We start from the raw sequence: 19,388 nt of genomic DNA, 5'->3' as shown, positions 1-19,388 counted from the left end.
CAGGGAACCCTCCCGAATATTTTCAAAGGGAGGCTCCTGTAGAGCTGAATTAGATCACATTAAGATCCCAGGGTGGCAACGGAGCCCGCACTGAATGAACCAAATGCCGGACAACCTGAAGAGAGGCACGCACCAGGGAGCGTAAGGCCAAAGATCGTTATAAAAAGATCATCTAAGTTGAAACCTAGCCCTTGATGGTACTCAAGGCCAATTACTATTCAACCCCCCATTGAAGGAAGGTTAAGATCCGATCCACCGAGAAGGAGTGAGGATGAACCCCAAGAGAATCACACCACACAATGTACGTCTTCCACGTAGGTAGATCTTCCTAGAAGTAGATTCCCTAGCTTTCAACAGAGTAGGAATCACTGACTCAGACAAACCTCCATCCTTCAGCACCTAGCATTCAAACAGCCAAGCTGTCAAAGCCAGCGACTGTAAAGCATGATAGAAGATTAGTCCTTGGGACAGCTGATCCTCCCTGAGGAAGCCCATGAAGGAGCATCAGCTGTACCCGATCGGCGTACAAAGACCGGCGGGGTCAGTTTGGACAGAATCCCTTCTGCTTTGATCCTGCACAGGAGTCGTGGCAGAAATTTTAATGGGCTGGAACGAATCGGTCAGCCCACCTTAGAATGCCAGATACTTACTAAGCCGCCAGGACACTACTTGTATCCTCTTGGTGATTGACAGACCAAGGCCGTGGCATTGTCCAAATGAATTCATACCAGACACCCCTGAAGACGAATTGTCTAATGAGCCAGAGAAAGGCCGATCGCTCGGAGTTCCTGAACATTAATCGGCAGTCTGGACAGCCAGAGTCCAGACCCCTTGAGCACATCCATGCTAAGAACCCCTCCCCACCCGGACAGACTGGCATCTGTGGTGACAACCGTCCAGTACAGGGGGAGAAAGGATTTTCCCTGTCGTAGTGCCAGAGAACAAAGCCACCTCTAGAGACCGTGGATCCTAGTCCCATTTCACCAGAATCTCTTTAGCAGAGATCTTGTGAGGAACTGTGCAAAGACTGCCTCGAGGGTGGAAACCATCAGGCCCAGCACGCGCATGCAACCCCGAAGGGATGACCGTCTGCTGAACAACAGAAGCTGAATTGCTTTCTGCAAAGTCTGGGTTTTTTATTTTTTGTGCTATAGGCAAAAAAAAAAAAAAAAAAAAAAGCAAAACATTTTGAAAAAAAAACAAAAACTTTTTTTTAGGGCTGAAACAACTAATCGTCTAAATCGATAATAATCAATAATTACAATCGTTGTCAACGATTGTCATTATCGATTAGTTGCTCCGTCGATTAGTTGTGCTGCTCTGTGAACTTTCCCCGCCTGTCAGCGAGCTGTCTGCTCTGTGAAGCAGACGGCTGCATTCACGGTCTCTCTCTCTCTCACAGCTCTGCACTTCCGTGACTTCCCCCCTCCCCCCTCCCTCCTCCTTTCCTCTCCGCCCTCTTGCTGATGTCAGTGAGGGAGTGAGTCATATCGAGGTGAGGCAGAAAAGAGGACAGAAGCAGCAGAAGTTAACGTGAGTGCCGAGATTAGAGTTACAGTGTCCTGTCCATGAAATGCAGCCCGCCAAAAAATATAATAAAAGCTTCTCTAGATAAAAAAGTTAATATTCCTTATAAAGTGCAATATTCTAATAGAAAAATAAGTGATTAAAAACGTCCATATAGCACATAAAGGGGGTCTTTCTATGCTGCCTATTTCATATCTATGCCTGACATGGATGTTTTTATTCACTTATTTTTCTATTATAATATTGCACTTTATAAGGAATATTAACTCTTATCTAGATAAGCATGTATTATATTATTTACAGTATATAGGAGCTTAATTAAGAAAAAAAAAAAAGTTTTGGCATAAGGCTCGGTTCACATTTGTGCGATGCGGGAAGGCTGCGAATATGCAGCGTGTTCCCGCATCACATCCACACAAGAGGCAGTTCACACTGCCATATGCGATACGCAGGGGGGAGTCAATTAAATGTTAACGACACCCCCAGTTTGATTGCATATCGCAGTGCGATCTGACAGTTTGCACAGAATCGGATCGCACCACTGTGCGATCCGATCCTGAGACGGCTCAAAAAATGCCTCATGTGTGAGTTTGGTGCGGATGCGCTGCGAATTCAGCCATACAAAGTGTATGGCTGAACTCGCATCCGCACATGAGATCGAATGTAATTTAGGAGCAGTGCGCTCCGAATTACATGCGATCTCGCAAACCACACAAGTGTGAACCGGCACTAAGTGCTGGTTCACACTACTGCGGGTGCGCTGATTCGCACTGCACCCGCACAAAAGTCGCACATGACCCTTTTTTTCAGCTGCATCAGGATTGGATCGCACAGTGGTTCACACTTGTGCGATCCGATCCTGTGCGAACTGTCAGATCGCACTGCGATATGTGATCAAACTGGGGGTGTCGTTAACATTTAATTGACACCCCTGCGTATCACATATGGCAGTGTGAACTGCCTCTTGTGCAGATGCGATGCGGGAACAGGCTGCGAATACGCAGCCTTCCAGCATCGCACAAGTGTGAACCGGCACTTACACTCTGTTTGCTCATTATTATTTTAAACAAATGAAAAAAAAAAAAAGGCATATTGAGTTTTTTTATTATTTTATCCGATTAATTGATTAATCGAAAAAATAAATCGGCAACTAATCGATTATTAAAATAATCGTTAGTTGCAGCCCTACTTTTTTTTAGTTTTTTTTATAAAATGTTGCCAATAAGTAATTATGTTTTCTTAATATATGTGGGCCAAACTAGGGATGCACCGAAATTTCGGCCGATAATGGGTTAACAGTGCCGAAATTAATATGGCCGCCGTGAGGAAGGAGGAGGGCGCAGCGCAGGGCAGGTTTTAAAAGTCCTGCCTCTGGCCGGCCGCCTGCCTCTCAATTGACGTCCCTACTACGATATCTGTGCATTAATGAAGTGACATACCAGGCGGGGGGGCAGGGCGAGCGGCCGCTAATAGATAGCACTATGATCCTTCCCTGTCAGCTCAGTGGTACGGTGTGTGAATGAGAACAGAGCTGACACCGGGCGGGGGGGGTCGGGAGGAGCGGCCGCTAATAGATACAACTATGTGAGAGCTTCACTTCATTTGGTATTAGTATTAATTATGCAGCATGAGGGGGTTAATGTATTGTCACTGATGAATTAGTGACCGACCAGTGGCAGTTAATTAACCCCTTTGTGCTACATTAGTGCAACCAGTATCAGTGTTAATTAACACTGGTTGCACTGCTACTGGTTGCATTTCGGTGCCTCCCTAGGCCAAACTTTATACTGCTACATTTCTTTGGTAAAATTAGCCCATAGTATATTATTACTGATGGCGGTACTATGCGACAGGTCACTGATGGCGGCCTGTGTGACAGATCCAGATGTGGTCACTGATGGCGTACCTGTGTGACACATTTTGACAGATCCAGATGTGCTGTGACAGGTTCTCTTTATTGGGGGGGGGGGGGCCCATGTGGTGCACAGTAATGTGTAATACAGGCAAAAATGTATCACTCACTGATCCTAGCTCTCCACCTCACACGATCGGTGTGTGAGGAGAAGAAGTCAGATCAGTACTAACGGCTGTCTAGGTTTTGATTTGTGACCGGCTGTGATTGGACACAGCTGATCACGTGGTAAACAGCCAATTTTTATTGGCTGTTTACCCTGATCGGGGGATGGGCTGTGTCTGAGGGACACGCGTCATCCCCCGATCGCAACGATGGGCGGCCCCGGGGAGGCGCATTAGCGGCGCTTCCTGCTGGATGTCATATGACGGCCAGTCAGGATAGTTTAACCACTTTGCGGCCATCATTCAGTTATATGGCGGGCGGGAAGGCGTTAATGTGATGAACGCTTGTTCAGCCTTAACTAGTTTCAACATTATATTAAATGTGCCCAAAAAAAAAAAACGAAATCAAAATACACATAGCATACATCGTATGACCTGTCCCTTTCCCTCTGTTGTCGCTCGCCTTTCGCTTTTACTAGCAATTAAGGCTGTCAACCTGAAAGTCAGGACCTCTGATCAATACATCAGTATCAAAAGGGGTGACTCTTAATCTGCATATGACAGTTAAAGTGGTTGTACAAATCTTGTTTTTTAAAAAAAAATTTAAAATAACAAACATGCTATACATACCTGCTCTGTGCAGTAGAGTAGAGCAGCACAGAGTGGCCTTGATCCTCCTCTTCTCGGGTCCCTTTTCGGTGCACCTGGTCCCTCCCTCCTGGTCGAGTGCACCCACAGCCAGCAGACTGCTATAAGGGCACCCGAGCTGGGCTTGTAGCTCCATGTGTCCGAGCTGCAGCTCCTGCAATGGCCAATTAGAAGGGAGAATCCTGGACAGCTGAGGGACTCATGGACACTGCTGGATAGAGGGGGGGGGGGGGGGGTTCAGGCATAGAATGCATTAAGAAAAAAAAACCTTCTGCCTTTACAACCCCTTTAAAGCAACCTTAACCCCCTTCCCGTCGCAACACAAATATGTGGCCTCAGCTTCAAGGGGTTGTACCAGGGCGATGCCTGCAGCTGCAGGCATCACTCCAGTACCATTTTTAGAGCCAACGGTCGGCTTTGTGATAAAAACCGAAGCAGTGGGAGGGGAGAAGCTCCACTAGCTAGCTAAAAATATTCATAGCTTTCATTCACAATATTGATAGCTTGCATGTCTTACCTTGTGTTATTTCTGACCATCATGAGGAAATTATAAGTACAAAACCCACTATAATATCTCTTTAAAGCAGCATAGTAGGATACTTACACTGATGGTTGGATATGGCTAAAGCAAGAAATGTGATGAATGCTATAAAGGCCAGGATAAAGAAGAAAATCCCAACACAGAGGAAGAAGCGAAGACCTTTCAGCCATGTCCTCCAGAAGTCTTGTACATACATAACGTGTGTGATGAGGGCCCACAGGGCCAAGACACCTATTAAATAAAACCAACATAAATATGACAATTGTTAATGTTAGACCAATAAATGAACATATGTTCATACAGCATATGGATGTTGCACAAAAATGCTTTACTCTTAATACTGAATATTCAAAGTTTGGAAATAAGGTTATGAACTCTGTTGGCTGAGGGTAACACTGTCTATTAAAGATCGACCTATATAGTTTTTTCAGGGCCGATACTGATTTTCCGGCCACCCTTCAGGCCGATAGCTGATATTAGGTGCCGATATTCTGCATATTTAATGTTTATATTTTACACTGTCCTTTTAAAAACAATTGCAAACATCCCTTGTGACAGTAATAGGTGGTGACAGGCACCCTTTATGGAGAGATATGGGGGTCTAAAAGACCCCAAACCCCTCCTCCAACGAATAACTTTGTGGATCCACGTGTCCTATACCAGGGAGGTCCATGGATCCGGAAACCAGCGAAGACGTCTCCCCAACCCAGATACGGATGAGGGCGCCCCTTTCATGCAGAGGCAGCCTTTTCCGCAGGTCTGGAAGAGCCCGCTCGTGGCTTGCCAGATCAGGTCCTCTTAGAATCTCCGGTGGAGGCCTCGACTTTTGATCCCTTGTCTTGAGACCGAGGGACGAAAAAAAAAAAAAAAAACCGATTCTGAGCCGAGAAGAATGGCCCACGTCTACGACAGGGCTTCTTCCTCTTGGTAGCCTGCAGAAGAAGAGTACTCTCCCCCCCCCCGTGAGACCTTTAACGATTCATCCAAAGGAAGCTCCAAAACAGGCAATCCTCTACAGGGGGGGGGGGGGGGGGAAATCAGATAAGGCCTTCTTAGAAGTCTGGTCCGCAGACCAGTATTTCAGCCAGATATTATGCTGAAGGACCACTGCTGATCCGCCAGCTGCGCAAAGACAGCTCCAGGTAAAAGTTTAGCCCACTCAGTCAGAGCTTGTGACCCCAGGGCAATAGTAAAATACCGGCCTAAGGGCCGAACCAGCCACAGTGAACATATGGCGGGCCAGAGCCTTCGCCCTCCTATCAGCTGGATATTTAGAAGTCGGGGACTCCTCAGTCAGAATGAAGGTAGCTTTATTTAACCTGGAAACCAACGAGACCACTACAGGTGGAACTGTCCACCTTTAACACAGTTAATCCTCATAAGGACACAGCAAGCAAAAAGCACTTGTGAAACAGTGGGGTTGTTCAAAACGCAGTGGTTCCTGACAATGTTGACAAAGTAAATGGAAAAGGGAACACCCATCACTGCTTTGGAGGGCCTGTGGGTGCCAAAAGAGACTGGCACATCCGTCGTAGCATCAGCTGCAACCTCCTTTTTTAAAGTGTCACACACTCAGACAAACAGTGCATTCACCAGCGCCTTTTCTGGTTCAATATTTTTTATTGAGTTTTAAAGAACAAATAATAACAGACATTCAGTAGTATAAGGCAATGCCAGTACAAGATCACAATACATACAAAACTGTAAAACATTGCATTAACAAGTAGCCCAAGCATGGAGATAATAAGACCTGTTGTGTAAGGTTCTGAGGCCAGATCCACTTAGAACAGGATAGCAAGCCCCCTACTAGTCTCTCAAATTGGCTAGAGGGACTTGACTGGGAGGAAAAGGAGTGGAGAGGCCTATTCGGTAACATGCACCAGCGTCTTCTTCAGGAGTTTGCCATACTCATGGTGTCACGATTTGGTAGGCTGATATAGAAGAAATTTACCTGTATATTATATCAGGAGTTCAGGGACTCGGATTTATGGGGCGAGAAAGCCAGGGAGTCCACGCAGAAAGATATATTTGTTGTAGTTGCCTTTTTTTTTTTAATGAGTGTAGTCATTACATAGTGCAAATGTGATTCATGTCGGAGATCAGAGACATTGGGGGTTTGTAGTTGTTTCCAGTTCCTAGTGATATTCAGTTTGGCTGACAATAGGATGTGAACGGTGAGAGGTCTAATGGGAAGAGGAATGTCCTCTATATTCAAGTGTAAGAGGGCAAGGGCCAGGTTGGGAGCAATTGGTGACTGGGCGAAAGTTGAAATCAGCTTAAAGACCTGGTTCCAATAGGAGACAATGGACGGGCAATACCACAGAATATGTATTAATGACCCCAGTTCTCCACATTGTCTCCAGCACATAGACGATGTGGGATACATTTTAGAAAGTCTATATGGGGGGAAGATACCATCTATGTAGAACCTTATGCGGCTGCGTATAAAGTGCCATAATCCCCGATTATATTGGACCCTGGAACCCAAATTTTTGCAGTACCGCTCAGAGAAACCCCCAGTGCACTCGGTCAAAAGCTTTTTCCGCGTCCAATGTAAGGAATAATGTTGGAGTTTTGTGTAGTTCTATGTGCCCAAGTAAGTGGAGCACGTGGCGAGTGGCATCTGGTGCTTGGCGGCCTTTTACAAATCCCACTTGGGTCTGGGTGAATTAGAGATGGCAGGAGGTCCAGTAGTCTTAGGGCCAGGGAGTTTGCAAAAATGTTCAAGTCTGAGTTTAAAAGTGAAATCGGTCTAGAATTACTCGGTTTGGATGGATCTTTGTCAGGTTTGGGCAGGGTTATAATTACCGCTTGGAGCATCTCTTTTGGGAATTGCCACCCGCTAGGACTGCATTAAAAATTGGTGCAAGGTAGGGCGTAAGGATGTTGTTAAATAGTTTATAATAATCATTAGTGAAGCCATCAATTCCCGGAGCTTTAGCGCAGGCTAATCCCTTAATTACTTGTGTAATTTCGTTGTTTGAGAAGGGTCGGGATAGATGTAGCTGTTGGTCAGGGATGGTAAAGAAAGTTTGTGTAAGAAGTCATTAATTTGGGTAGGCGAGGGTTGTGCTTTACTGTCATCCTTGTTAGGTTATATAGGGCCGAATAAAAGGTTCGGAAGATTTCTGTTATTTGTAGGGGATCATGAGTCTTCTGTCCTGTTAAGGGGCAGGTCAAAAAAGGGTATTTCGGTGCGGGCCCTTTTCGGTTTCAAACGCTTGGCCAAATAAGCCCCAGGTTTATTGCTCAGGGCATAAGTGGTTGCTTTACAATACCTGATAGATCTATCATATTCATATAACAGTTCTCTGAGTACATTGCCAAGTTTAAGGAGTTTGCCCGCTCTATCAGCAGATTGATTTAGTTTATTGGCTTCCTCGAGTATTCTAATCTCCCTGGTCAGATCATCAAATCTTTGGTTTCTCTTCTTTTTCGCGACAGCCCCCAGTTTAATTAGTATGCCTCTCAAAGCCTTTATGGGCTGACCAGATGGTAAAAGAGCTCACATCAGGGGTGTCACTGGTTTCAAAATAATGTTTTAATTCTGTAGCAAGAGTTGAGCTATGTTGGGGGTTGGCTAGCAATATCCGAGGAAGTCACAGAAGATAGGGTAAAACGAGCAACAACAAACATATCAATTCTTGAATAAGACTTATGGGGGGTAGAATAGAAGGAATAATCCTTTTCACCAGCGTGTAAACACCTCCAGATGTCAAACAAACCGTTCTCATGGAGGAATGAGTTCAGGCATGTCGACGGTCTTCTTGAGGGAGTCATGGTATCCATTGGAGGGATCAGTCACCGCATTAAAATCCCCACCCATTATCAAATGACCACGGCGTAGGGCAGAGATTTTCTTAAGAAGTCTTTTCAGGAAAGGGATCGGTTTCACATTAGGCGCGTATAGATTTACCAAAGTGTACGATACATTGTCAATGTCACATACCAAGATTATGAATCTTCCCTTGGCATCTATGGTAGATGAATGCAAGTTGGATTGGATCGAGTCTTTAATGGCGATTAGAACTCCAGCTTTCTTCTTGTCTTCGTTGGCTGTGTAGGTAGTGCTGAAATGTTTTAGGTGGAGGCGTGGGATGGAGCATTGCCTAAAGTGGGTCTCTTGGATAAAGACCACATCACCTCGTAGGGTTAATAGTTCTTTCTGCAGGGCTTTGCGCTTATGTGGGCTATTGAGGCCCTTCACATTGAAGATATGAACCTAGGACCCATCGGGTGCATAGGTAGGCTTCGTGATTGCTGCAATGCCCCATGGAGGACTGACATTAGGATGTCTAAGTGCCCCCTTAAAAGGTGCCTTCCAAGGGAGGTGCCAAGCTGACCACAAAAGACCCACAGTGACCACCAAAATTTTAGAGGGGGTGGGGGGAACCCGGGGGTCCCAGGGAGGGGCCCACATCCACCCCAAAACCCTCCAGGAGTAGAGGGGGGGACAGCTACCTACCATACCAGGAACAGGGTAGGCACCGCTCCATACAGACCACTGCTCTATCGTAATGTGGGTGCTGTTAGCCAGGAGGAAACACTGCGACTCAGGCAGAAGTCAGTTCGTATGGGCCCTCGCGAGACGCTTAACTCGCAGGCCAGCCACCGTCCAGTGGTGCTATGCCGCGGCCGACTTAGCACGGAGCTGCCGTATGCACATGCTCGCTGGTCGGACTGGGGGGACCCTAAGGATCTAGATTATCCAGTTTGTTGCCCAGTCCGACACTTTAATGTAGATCACACAGGAACAAAAAATAATTAAAAAAAAAAAAAGTAGGGGGGGGGGGGGGGGAGGAAAAAAAAATTCCATTTAAAAAGAAAAAAAAAAAAAAAAAATTGCCAGGACCAGAGATCCCAGCGAGAATCTAGGTCCTTACTCCTGACTAGGCAGAAAAGAAACTGAGTGCCTATACCTGAGAGTGGGTGTATACCCCCTGGGACTGCCCATAGGCAAGGCATAGTCAAGCTTTTTCCTGCCTAGTGTCCTACTACTGTAGGGGGGCAGTATAACCCAAAGGTTAAGAAGAATCAGGAGCTGTGTCCATCATTGAACGAAAGAGAACTAAAGCATTACAATTACATTTAAAAGTAAAATTTTACCAGTATTGTGCGCATTATGTTTGAAAGGATCATATCCATGGGGAAAAAAAAAAAAAAAAAAAAATTATATATATATATATATATATATATATATATATATATATATATATATATATATATATATATGTGTATGTATACATTCACACACTATACATGTTTAACAGTGCCTATGACAAGGGGAGTATGTCATACATAATATACAGTTCTGTCTGAAAATCGGCGCTAATAAGCATTACTAATGGGCACTAATTGGCATCCCTGGTGGCCACGGGTTGGCATCCCTAGTGGCATGGGTGGGTATCCCTGGTGGGCTCTAGTGGGCATCCCTGATTATCATCGCAGACCCCCCCCCCCCCCCCGTCAGGGGAGCCGCTGATTGGCTGTCCTCTACTCTACTACTGTCCTCTCTTGCTCGTCATATGGATGTCATATGTCGCCCAGTCAGGATACCTTAACCACTTTGCGGCAGTCATTCTGCTATATGGTTGGCAAGAAAAAAAAATTTGATGTCGGAGTCTGATGAGATTTCAGATTCAACCTTGAATAGTATTTACAGTATATCTCTTCTGTCCCTAACACTACAACTGATTATTTATATATATACCACTGCATAGGTAAATATGAGGGATGATCTTAATAATGGAGCTAAGGACGAGGCAGAATCCCTATGGGTAGAGCTTCAAAGGAAAGGCACGGTGGGGAAGGTAATATTGGGCGTATGCTATAGGCCCCCCAACCAGAGGGAGGAGGGTGAGGCGGACCTCATGTTACAGATAGGATTGGCAGCAAGGATGGGAAATGTCATTATAATGGGGGACTTTAATTATCCGGATATAGACTGGGCAGAAGGAACCGCGCATTCAGCCAAGGCTCGGCAGTTCCTAAATGTTTTGCAGGACAATTTCATGGGTCAGATGGTGAATGCACCGACAAGAAACAATGCGGTACTTGACCTACTGATTACCAACAATACAGACCTGCTCACGGATATAGAAATACGGGACAACTTAGGGAACAGTGACCATAGGTCAATTGGTTTCAGTATGAATTACAGTAATAGGAAACACAAGGGTAATATTATAAGGACGCTGAATTTCAAAAGAGCCAATTTCCCTAAACTGCGCTCACTGCTAGAAAATATCAAATGGGATAGAACCCTGGGAACAAAGAACACGGAGGAAAAATGGGAGTGCTTCAAGGAGCATACTTAAGGGGGTGGGCCAGTGCATTCCACAGGGAAATAAATTTAAAAGAGCAAAACTAAACCCTGGGTGGCTAAACTCCAACATAAAAATGTATATTAGAGCTAAAGAAAAAGGCCTTCAAAAAATACAAGACTGAGGGGTCATTGGCAGCATTTAAGCACTACAAAGAGTGTAATAAGAAATGTAAAGACGAAATCAGGGCGGCTAAAATAGAACACGAGAGACATATAGCGGAGGAGAGTAAAAAGAACCCCAAGAAGTTCTTCAAGTATATAAACAGTAGGAAAGCGAGGCCAGAGCACATTGGCCCCATAAAAGATGATAAAGGAAAAATGGCCACAGAGGACAGAGAAAAGGCGGAAGTGTTAAATAATTTCTTTTCTTCAGTCTTCACAAAGGAATCGGGGGGCTACACGAACCTTGCTTGTAAGGCCGAACTAAATAATACACCTCAGGAAGTGCCGCCATGGCTAACAGAGGATAGACTTAGAGCTAAACTAGAGAAACTTAACATAAATAAGTCCCCGGGACCGGATGGCTTGCACCCAAGGGTTCTTAATGAGCTCAGCCAGGTGATTGCCAGACCATTATTCTTGATCTTTAAGGATAGTTTACAGACGGGTATGGTGCCAGCTGATTGGAAAAAAGCCAACGTGGTACCAATATTTAAAAAGGGGCTGAGATATATCCCGGGTAACTATAGGCCGGTCAGCCTAACATCAGTAGTCTGCAAAATTTTGGAGGGCATGATAAGGGACCACATACAAGACTTTAGTAATGAAAACGGTATTATTAGTAGCAATCAGCATGGATTCATGAAAAATCGTTCTTGCCAAACCAATCTATTAACCTTCTACGATGAAGTGAGCTGCCACCTAGATAAAGGTAAGCCTGTGGATGTGGTGTATCTGGACTTTGCAAAGGCCTTTGACACCGTTCCCCACAAACGCTTACTGTACAAACTAAGGAAGGTAGGTATGGACCATAAGGTGAGTACCTGGATAGAGAACTGGCTCCAGGGGAGAGTACAGAGGGTGGTGATTAATGGGGAGTACTCGGATTGGGTGGGTGTGGAAAGTGGGGTCCCCCAGGGTTCTGTCCTGGGACCAATCCTGTTTAATTTATTCATAAATGATCTAGAGGAGGGGATATCTAGTACAATCTCAGTATTTGCAGATGATACTAAACTAGGCATGCCAATATCTTCTATGCAGGATGTGGAAATCTTGCAAGCAGACCTGAACAAAATAACGGGGTGGGCAACTACATGGCAGATGAGATTTAATGTAGAAAAATGTAAAGTAATGCACTTGGGGGCCAGAAACCAGAAAAAAAGCTACTCACTAGGGGGGGAACCTCTCGGTGAGTCTAGGATGGAAAGGGACCTGGGGGTACTGGTAGACAACAGGCTTGGCAGTGGCATGCAATGCCAAGCCGCCGCAAGCAAAGCCAACAGAATACTGGGTTGTATAAAAAAGGGGATTCACTCCAGAAATAAAGAGATTATTCTTCCACTCTACAAGACTCTGGTCCGGCCACATCTGGAGTATGCTGTCCAGTTCTGGGCACCGGTCCTCAGGAAGGATGTGCTGGAACTGGAGAAAGTCCAGAGAAGGGCAACAAAAATAATTAGGGGAATGGAGGACATCAGCTATGAGGAAAGACTACAAGCACTGAACCTATTCTCTCTGGAGAAGAGACGATTGAGGGGGGATATGATATCAATGTACAAATACTGTACTGGCGACCCTAGCATAAGGAACAAACTATTCAGAGAAAGGAGATACAATAAGACACGTGGCCACTCACTAAAACTTGAGGAAAGGCGGTTTAACCTTAAAGTGCTTAAGGGGTTCTTCACTGTAAGAGCGGTAAGGATGTGGAATTCTCTTCCACAAGCAGTCGTATCAGCGGGGAGCATTGATCGTTTCAAAAAACTATTGGATGGACACCTTAAAGACAACAACATACAGGGGTATACAATGTACGGTTAAAAGCAAACACACACACACATCATAGGTTGAACTGGATGGACTTATGTCTTTTTTCAACCTCACTAACTATGTAACTATATATAGATATTTAAGACTTAAATTGTCTTTTTTTGTGCATTTCTTTCATTGAAGACACCCTGTCCCAACACGTTCTCTTTATTTTTGCGCTTCTGACCTGCCATGCACCCTTGCTATCTTACGCTGGGAGACCAGAAACCTCCTCCCTCCCTTTTCGGGGGCCTGTGTTTCCCTTCTTGAAGTCTGGGCTTTTTTTTTTTTTTTTTTTTTTTAAGGAAGTGGGTGATGAGGGTGGTAGGGAAGGGTCATTTTTCCTTTCCATGAAGGGGTGAAAACTTAATACATGCCATACCTAACCCATCAAGAGAAAAGCTTTCCTCTTGTGGCTTAGAATGACTGGCCCCTACATCTAAATGCATGACAGAAAATATGACTAATATTGTAAATCTATTACTTTGGGTTATTAGGGACAACCCATATTATACCCCAAGGGTTAATTCAAATGTTCGAGGCCCAGAGGTGGATTCAGGATCCTTAGCCAAATTCTGCCTCTGGTCTTTAAATTCATGAAGAATCTGTAGATGTATAAACATTTTCCTCGACTGCCTAATTTGTCATTTAAAAAACTGATTTTTTTTGTAAATCTACATTGCTAGAAAATGTCATATTGATTCACTTCATGCTAACACTCTGTATTTGTGTGGGCTAAAAAAAAGCTAGGATAGAATGCATTGCTAAGCAGCACAGGGTGTTGAGACACACTACACAGTGACATTTCAATAAAGTTAAGCACGTGTGGTGCTTTACAATAATCCATTTGTTGCCCCTATATAGCATACAACAGTGGTCTCATGTTATAAAAATCAAACATGGGTCCACTGGAGTAAATGGACTGCCAAAAGTTTAGCAAAGGGTCAATTTCCAAATCGCCTACTGCAAAACATAGGATTGCGTAATTGTAGTCACTGTATTGAACTTAGTTCACAGAAGTTTTCTGACAAAGAGCAGAAAGAAAGGCCTACTCAGCTTTGTAATACAAAGTACCACAAAAACATGACATAGCTTTTTCCTTGAGGATCTGAAACTGCAGAGTCACAGTTGTTTTTTTGTTTTCTTAAACTGGTGACAGAACAGAATTCACAAAGTCCCGGTACAGTACATCTGTGACCTCCTAGCATTCTCTCTATCTGGTCCTCCTCCTCAAATGACCAAACAACTTTTTCTATATGCTTTCCCAATGAAACATGGTGAGAATACACAGTATGCTAGCAAACAGATACAGGTTATAGCAAAAAGGGAATATAAATCATATGATTCATTCAAATGTCTTATCGCTTAACAGATCCACAAGGAGAGGGCCTAAATTTTATTAGCACACTGCGGTGCCTTTCAATTTCAATGGCACATTATTGCACATGTGCTGCAGTGCGCTGTGATGGAACGCATTGCACAATATGGTGCATCCCTGTTTTTCAAGACATTCTGGTGTGTGTTGATATCCCTTTCATTTGAATGCGCCATGATGTTAAGATGAGAATAGGCTCTATATTTTTAGAGCCACCTATCTAGAAAAAGCATTTGGATCAGGGGGTCCAAAAAATATTTAAAGTCCTTACATGCATATTTGCTCAAGATAAGATCTACAAATGTCTACAGTTAAATCTTAAAACCGTTCTAAGTCTAAAAGGTTTTTACCTTTAATGCATTACCTACATGAAGGTCAAAAAACCTTTACCCTGCTGTTTGCGCCCCCCCCCCAAATCCAGTGAGGAAGGAGCAGGGACGTGGCCGAAACATGCTGTGTGTGTCAACTGCATGTGTGCCCCCACAGCACATTGCTTGCCATGTGGGGACACTTAGGAGAGGAAAGTGCTTGAGGGGGACCCCAGAAGGAGTGGTAAGGGGCTGCTCTGTGCAATCTCACACAGGGCAAGTAAAAACCCAGCCTTTAATACAAACATGGAATAATAAACAAGCAGAACTGATCTTTATATCAAAAATTACTTGATACTATGCTTTAAGTCCCTGATTACATCCATTCCTGCTCTGGGCCCTGTTTTGGAAGTCCATTGCATGGTAGGCAACCGATATGCCCATCTCTAAAAGCTGAATAATAATACATTTTTATATTGTTTTATTTATTTCAAAATGTTTTTTTTTCCAGTTTGCATTTCCCCTTAGTAGGGTACCTGTGTAGATGTCTCCCTGCGTCTGCGGGGGAGGGTACCCCATAATGTATGTACTAAGGTCCTGGATGGTGGATCGCTTTGGCCAATTTTTTCACTCCTTGGCAAGTCTGGATTATGTGTTCTTATGTGTACATTCTATGAATTCGGGTTAAAAAAAAAAAAAAAAAAAAAAAAAAAAAACACCTTCTCTGGTGCAGGAACCCCTCCCTTTACCCCCAGCCTGAACCGATCCAATAATGTGCATGTCCTCGTCACTCTTCTCATTTGCCAGATTTAGCAGTGGGAGCCAGTAGCCCGGGCGGGAACTCAAAAAGTGGAGGTTCGAGGCCGCTCTGTGCAATTCTATTGCACAGAGCAGGTAAGTATAGACATGTTTGTTTTTTTCCCCCTTTACAATCAATTTAGGCCTTGGTTCACACCACATGTGATTTCCACAGGAATTGCACCGCAATCCTGTGCAAATTGAACCCATTTATTTAAATAGCTCAAATCGCACCGCATCTGCACGAATAAAGACACGGGAAGCTTTTTTTTTTTTTTGCACTGGAACAGGATCACATAGTTGTTCATACCCATGCGTTTTGAACAAGGCAAACACACTGCATTTTAGGACTTGCTGTTTTGTGGTGTCATTTCTTTTAAACAACACCTGCAGCAGATCGCATGAACACAGTGCATTTACACGGTTTCCCTGCATCGGTGTGAACAGGGCTAAAAGTCCATGTTGCTTTAGGGCAGGGTTTCTCAACTAGGGTTCCACCAGAGGTTGCTAGGGGTTGCTTGAGCAATGAGCAATTCTGCCTCTCAGAGGAGTCCTACTGACACCACTGATCTTTTTAGCTATCTGTAAGGGGGTAAATTCTACCCACTGACCACAATTGTAAGGCACATTCTTCCCAATGACCGTCACACCAATGTGTCAGGAGTTGTAGATCTAGTAAATTTTTAGCAGGGGTTCCCCAAGACCAAAAATATATATAAAAATATTTACATGTAAAATTGTGTTACGAGTAGGTTTACTATAAATGTTTTCTTTGTAAAGAAACACGAGAGGGCCCAAACGCCTAGTGCATTACAATCAACACTATTTCATTTTTTTAAGAAGTCCAAAAACATACTCAAACACGAGAAGATAAAAGCTAAAAGCATATCAAGACACAACTCCAGCACAGGTGATGTCCAAAATCAATGTTAAATGGTGGAACTGCAGCAGGTTGGCTTAGGTACGAGGAAGGGAGCTTGTCTCCCGAAATGCATAAGCTTTCCAACTACAGCGATTTTGGACATGACCGATGCTGGAGTTGTGACTTGCTTTTATCTTCTCATGCTTGCGAGTTTGTTTTGGGCTTTCTAAAAAATAAAAATGGCGTTGGCAGTAATGCACTAGGCATTTCCACCCTCCTGTGTTTTAGTGTTTTGGAGTGTTACAAATTTATGTACCATCGGATGTGAGGTCTGAGGCTTTTTGTCTTCAGATAAATGTAAGATTGTCATATGCTTTTACTTGGCATAGCATTGGGGGTTCCTGAAAATAATACTGACACTTTTAGCTAAAAGAGCTGAGTCATCTGTGAACTAGGATATTTATTACAGGAGTTTCATTCTGCTGTAATGAGCATAAGGGGAACCTCATAATGTGACTCAGCCATTTACAGCATATTTCTGAAAGTGCTGAGTTTTGCTGACAATTTTACATTGCACAGTTTACTGCAGCATCACTGTAGTCACTTCTGCAAATTATTTATAAAGCAAACCTGTCACAAAATACATATGAGAGCTACTATTGGCAACGCTCTCAATTTTCTCTGATCAGCATTAACTGGTTGGGCTCTTTGGACAGAAGTGCAGGGTTGCTACTGCAGCCATCAGCTTGTGCCCACTTTACTCAGCCGGCTCCAAGCTGTAAAGTGAAGGTGATTTGGCAGCTGTAGAACGGCCGATCACTTTCACAGAGTGGGCAGTGTGGGGGGGGGGGGGGGGGCGGGGGAAGAAAAAAAAATGCTCTAGTGCCAAAATGGTTAAAAGTTTCTTTGCACTGCTTACACATACACTTGAAGCTTTTATGCTTTCAGTCTGTGAATGTGACGGCATTATTTGAGATAGCCCGAACTTTTCTAAATATAGATAAGAGTGGGAAAGTTTAGGCCTCTTTCAAACAGGCCTTCCGATTAGGTCTACTTGTCAGCTTTTTAGGCCCTGTTCACACCTGAGCGTTTTTCAGGGCGTAAAATGCTCATCTCTGAAGTCTCAAAACACCCAACAAGCAAAATCCCTTTCGTTTCAATAGCCCCTGTTCACATATGAGCGTTTTGTCGCCTGAAGCAAAACGCCTGAAGCTCAAAAAGTACATGAGCTTCTTTTTTTGGCAGATTACAAGTTTTTGTTAGATGTCAATGCCTGCCTCCAAACCCCTGCAAAAAACGCCTGAAAAAACACCCCAAAAAAAACACGCCTGAAAAGGATATGCTCAGGTGTGAATGGAGCCTTAGGCTGACCTGATTAGAGGTCATTCATCCCTATGAACATGCAGGTGTAAAACAGACTTGTATCCATGTATACCCACCTACCTCTGGGTCTGATCAGCTCAGAAAAAAAAAAAAAAGTAAGGGAGAGGACACCATTTTTTTCCGTTTAGGCAGAGCAGAGCGGAGGCAGTTAGGTGTGAGATGAAGAGAAGAGCCCATTTACTCCTGGTTGTCCATAGAGCAGCAGACCTGAGTCTTTCCACTGTCCGAATTTCCGCTGTGCAGATACTGAGGCCAACATATATGTCATCCGCCCGCTCTGCTCCAATTAGCAGGGGGATCAGCTCACAGATCCCTTGCCGATCGCAATAAAATTCACCCCGTGTAAAAGGGACCTAAAAGAAGGCCTTGTCAGTTTGGTTTTAGGTCTGTCCTGTTGAGGCCATTTCACTTCACTTTCAGTCCTCAAAAGGAAGGGAGTGTTCATCTTTAATGTATAAAGTGAAGGGAATTCCTCCTCTTAAGCTGGGTACACATGCTCCGAATATCTGTTAGTTCAGCAGGAACTGGCTAAAATTCAATGTGAAAAGCTGCCCGTATCACAGAAGCCGGTCTTGCTGGAAAACCAGCATCTAACCAGCAGCCAATTAGCGGCACCGAGGGGGGAGATCGCAGCACTAACATTGCTTGTGTTAGCCTGCTGGGCTAACACAAGCGATTCTTCTGTGTACCCCGCACTTCATTGGATGATTTACCCTCACCTTCTGTTCGAATAGCAACAATAATTTTTGATTTACCATCAATTAGCCACCAGGAAAGAAGAAGAAAGAAGTTTTGGCAATCTATACATAAACTTTAAATAGGGACACTAGCAACTGGATATTTCCATGCCTACTGGAAGTTCTATCCTAATAATCTCACTCTGGGATAAAAGCAAAGATGGGGGGAACTCTATGCAAATTCTATAAACCAATACACATGAAAATGTGCAAATTTAACCTAATTCCAAAGCTGGGTTGAGCATACTCAGTGGGAAGCTGTCTGACTCCTCAGGTATTCACAGCTGGCTCCCAAATCCATGACAGTGGCGTCAGGGACCTGCAGAGGTGAGACCAACTGACTGTGGAAAGCCAGTGTTGGATTCCAGAGACTAGCTGCAGCGATCCCTGGTGGAATTTTTTTTTTTTTTTTTTTTTTGCTGCAGCTCACAGAAAATTTGGAAGAGTTCTTAACTTCCTCAGCAGCAAGAGGACCGGTAATCATTGTACAGAAGATTTCTACATGATCCAGCTGCCTGACAGACACAGGACATACGGGTAAGTGATGTGACTGCAGCTATAGGAGCAAAAAATGTTTATCAAATCTAGGTTTTAAGAACGATTACTTTAAGGGAGTTTTCAAACTAGCACTTTTGGTGCGCACCTGGGTTCGATTGACGTCAGAATTCGGCTCCGTTTGATGATGTGAACACTGTCTTTGAACTCGGGTGCGCACCTGCGAACCGTACCAGAGTCCACTTAAAAAGAGTGGTCTGGGGTACGGTTCATGTGAACTCCAGTACGGTTCGCTTCTGATGAGAACGCAATTGTACCAAAGCAAGCAATTCTATCAATTTTGGCACTTTCTCGTTTACAGCGGTTGCCAAGCAACATGAGTATGCGCCGGCAGCAGCTTGATGA

At 44.2% G+C, this 19,388-nt stretch overlaps 1 protein-coding gene across 1 annotated transcript in view; it reads right to left on the bottom strand.

The window, feature by feature from the left end:
* Nucleotides 1-19,388, bottom strand: part of SLC48A1 (solute carrier family 48 member 1) — a 65,756-nt gene that overhangs the window by 15,051 nt on the left and 31,317 nt on the right. Inside the window, exon 2 of the mRNA XM_082247319.1 lies at nucleotides 4,796-4,963. Within this exon, the coding sequence (XP_082103445.1) occupies nucleotides 4,796-4,963 (168 nt within the window). The remainder of the gene's footprint in view (nucleotides 1-4,795; nucleotides 4,964-19,388) is intronic.

This window comes from Pelophylax lessonae, assembly GCF_965119305.1.
Source record: "Pelophylax lessonae genome assembly, chromosome: 2".
In the NCBI taxonomy this organism is placed as follows: Eukaryota; Metazoa; Chordata; class Amphibia; order Anura; family Ranidae; genus Pelophylax; species Pelophylax lessonae.
The sequence above is the reverse complement of the archived record's forward strand: the minus strand, read 5'-3'. Positions and strand labels throughout refer to the sequence as shown.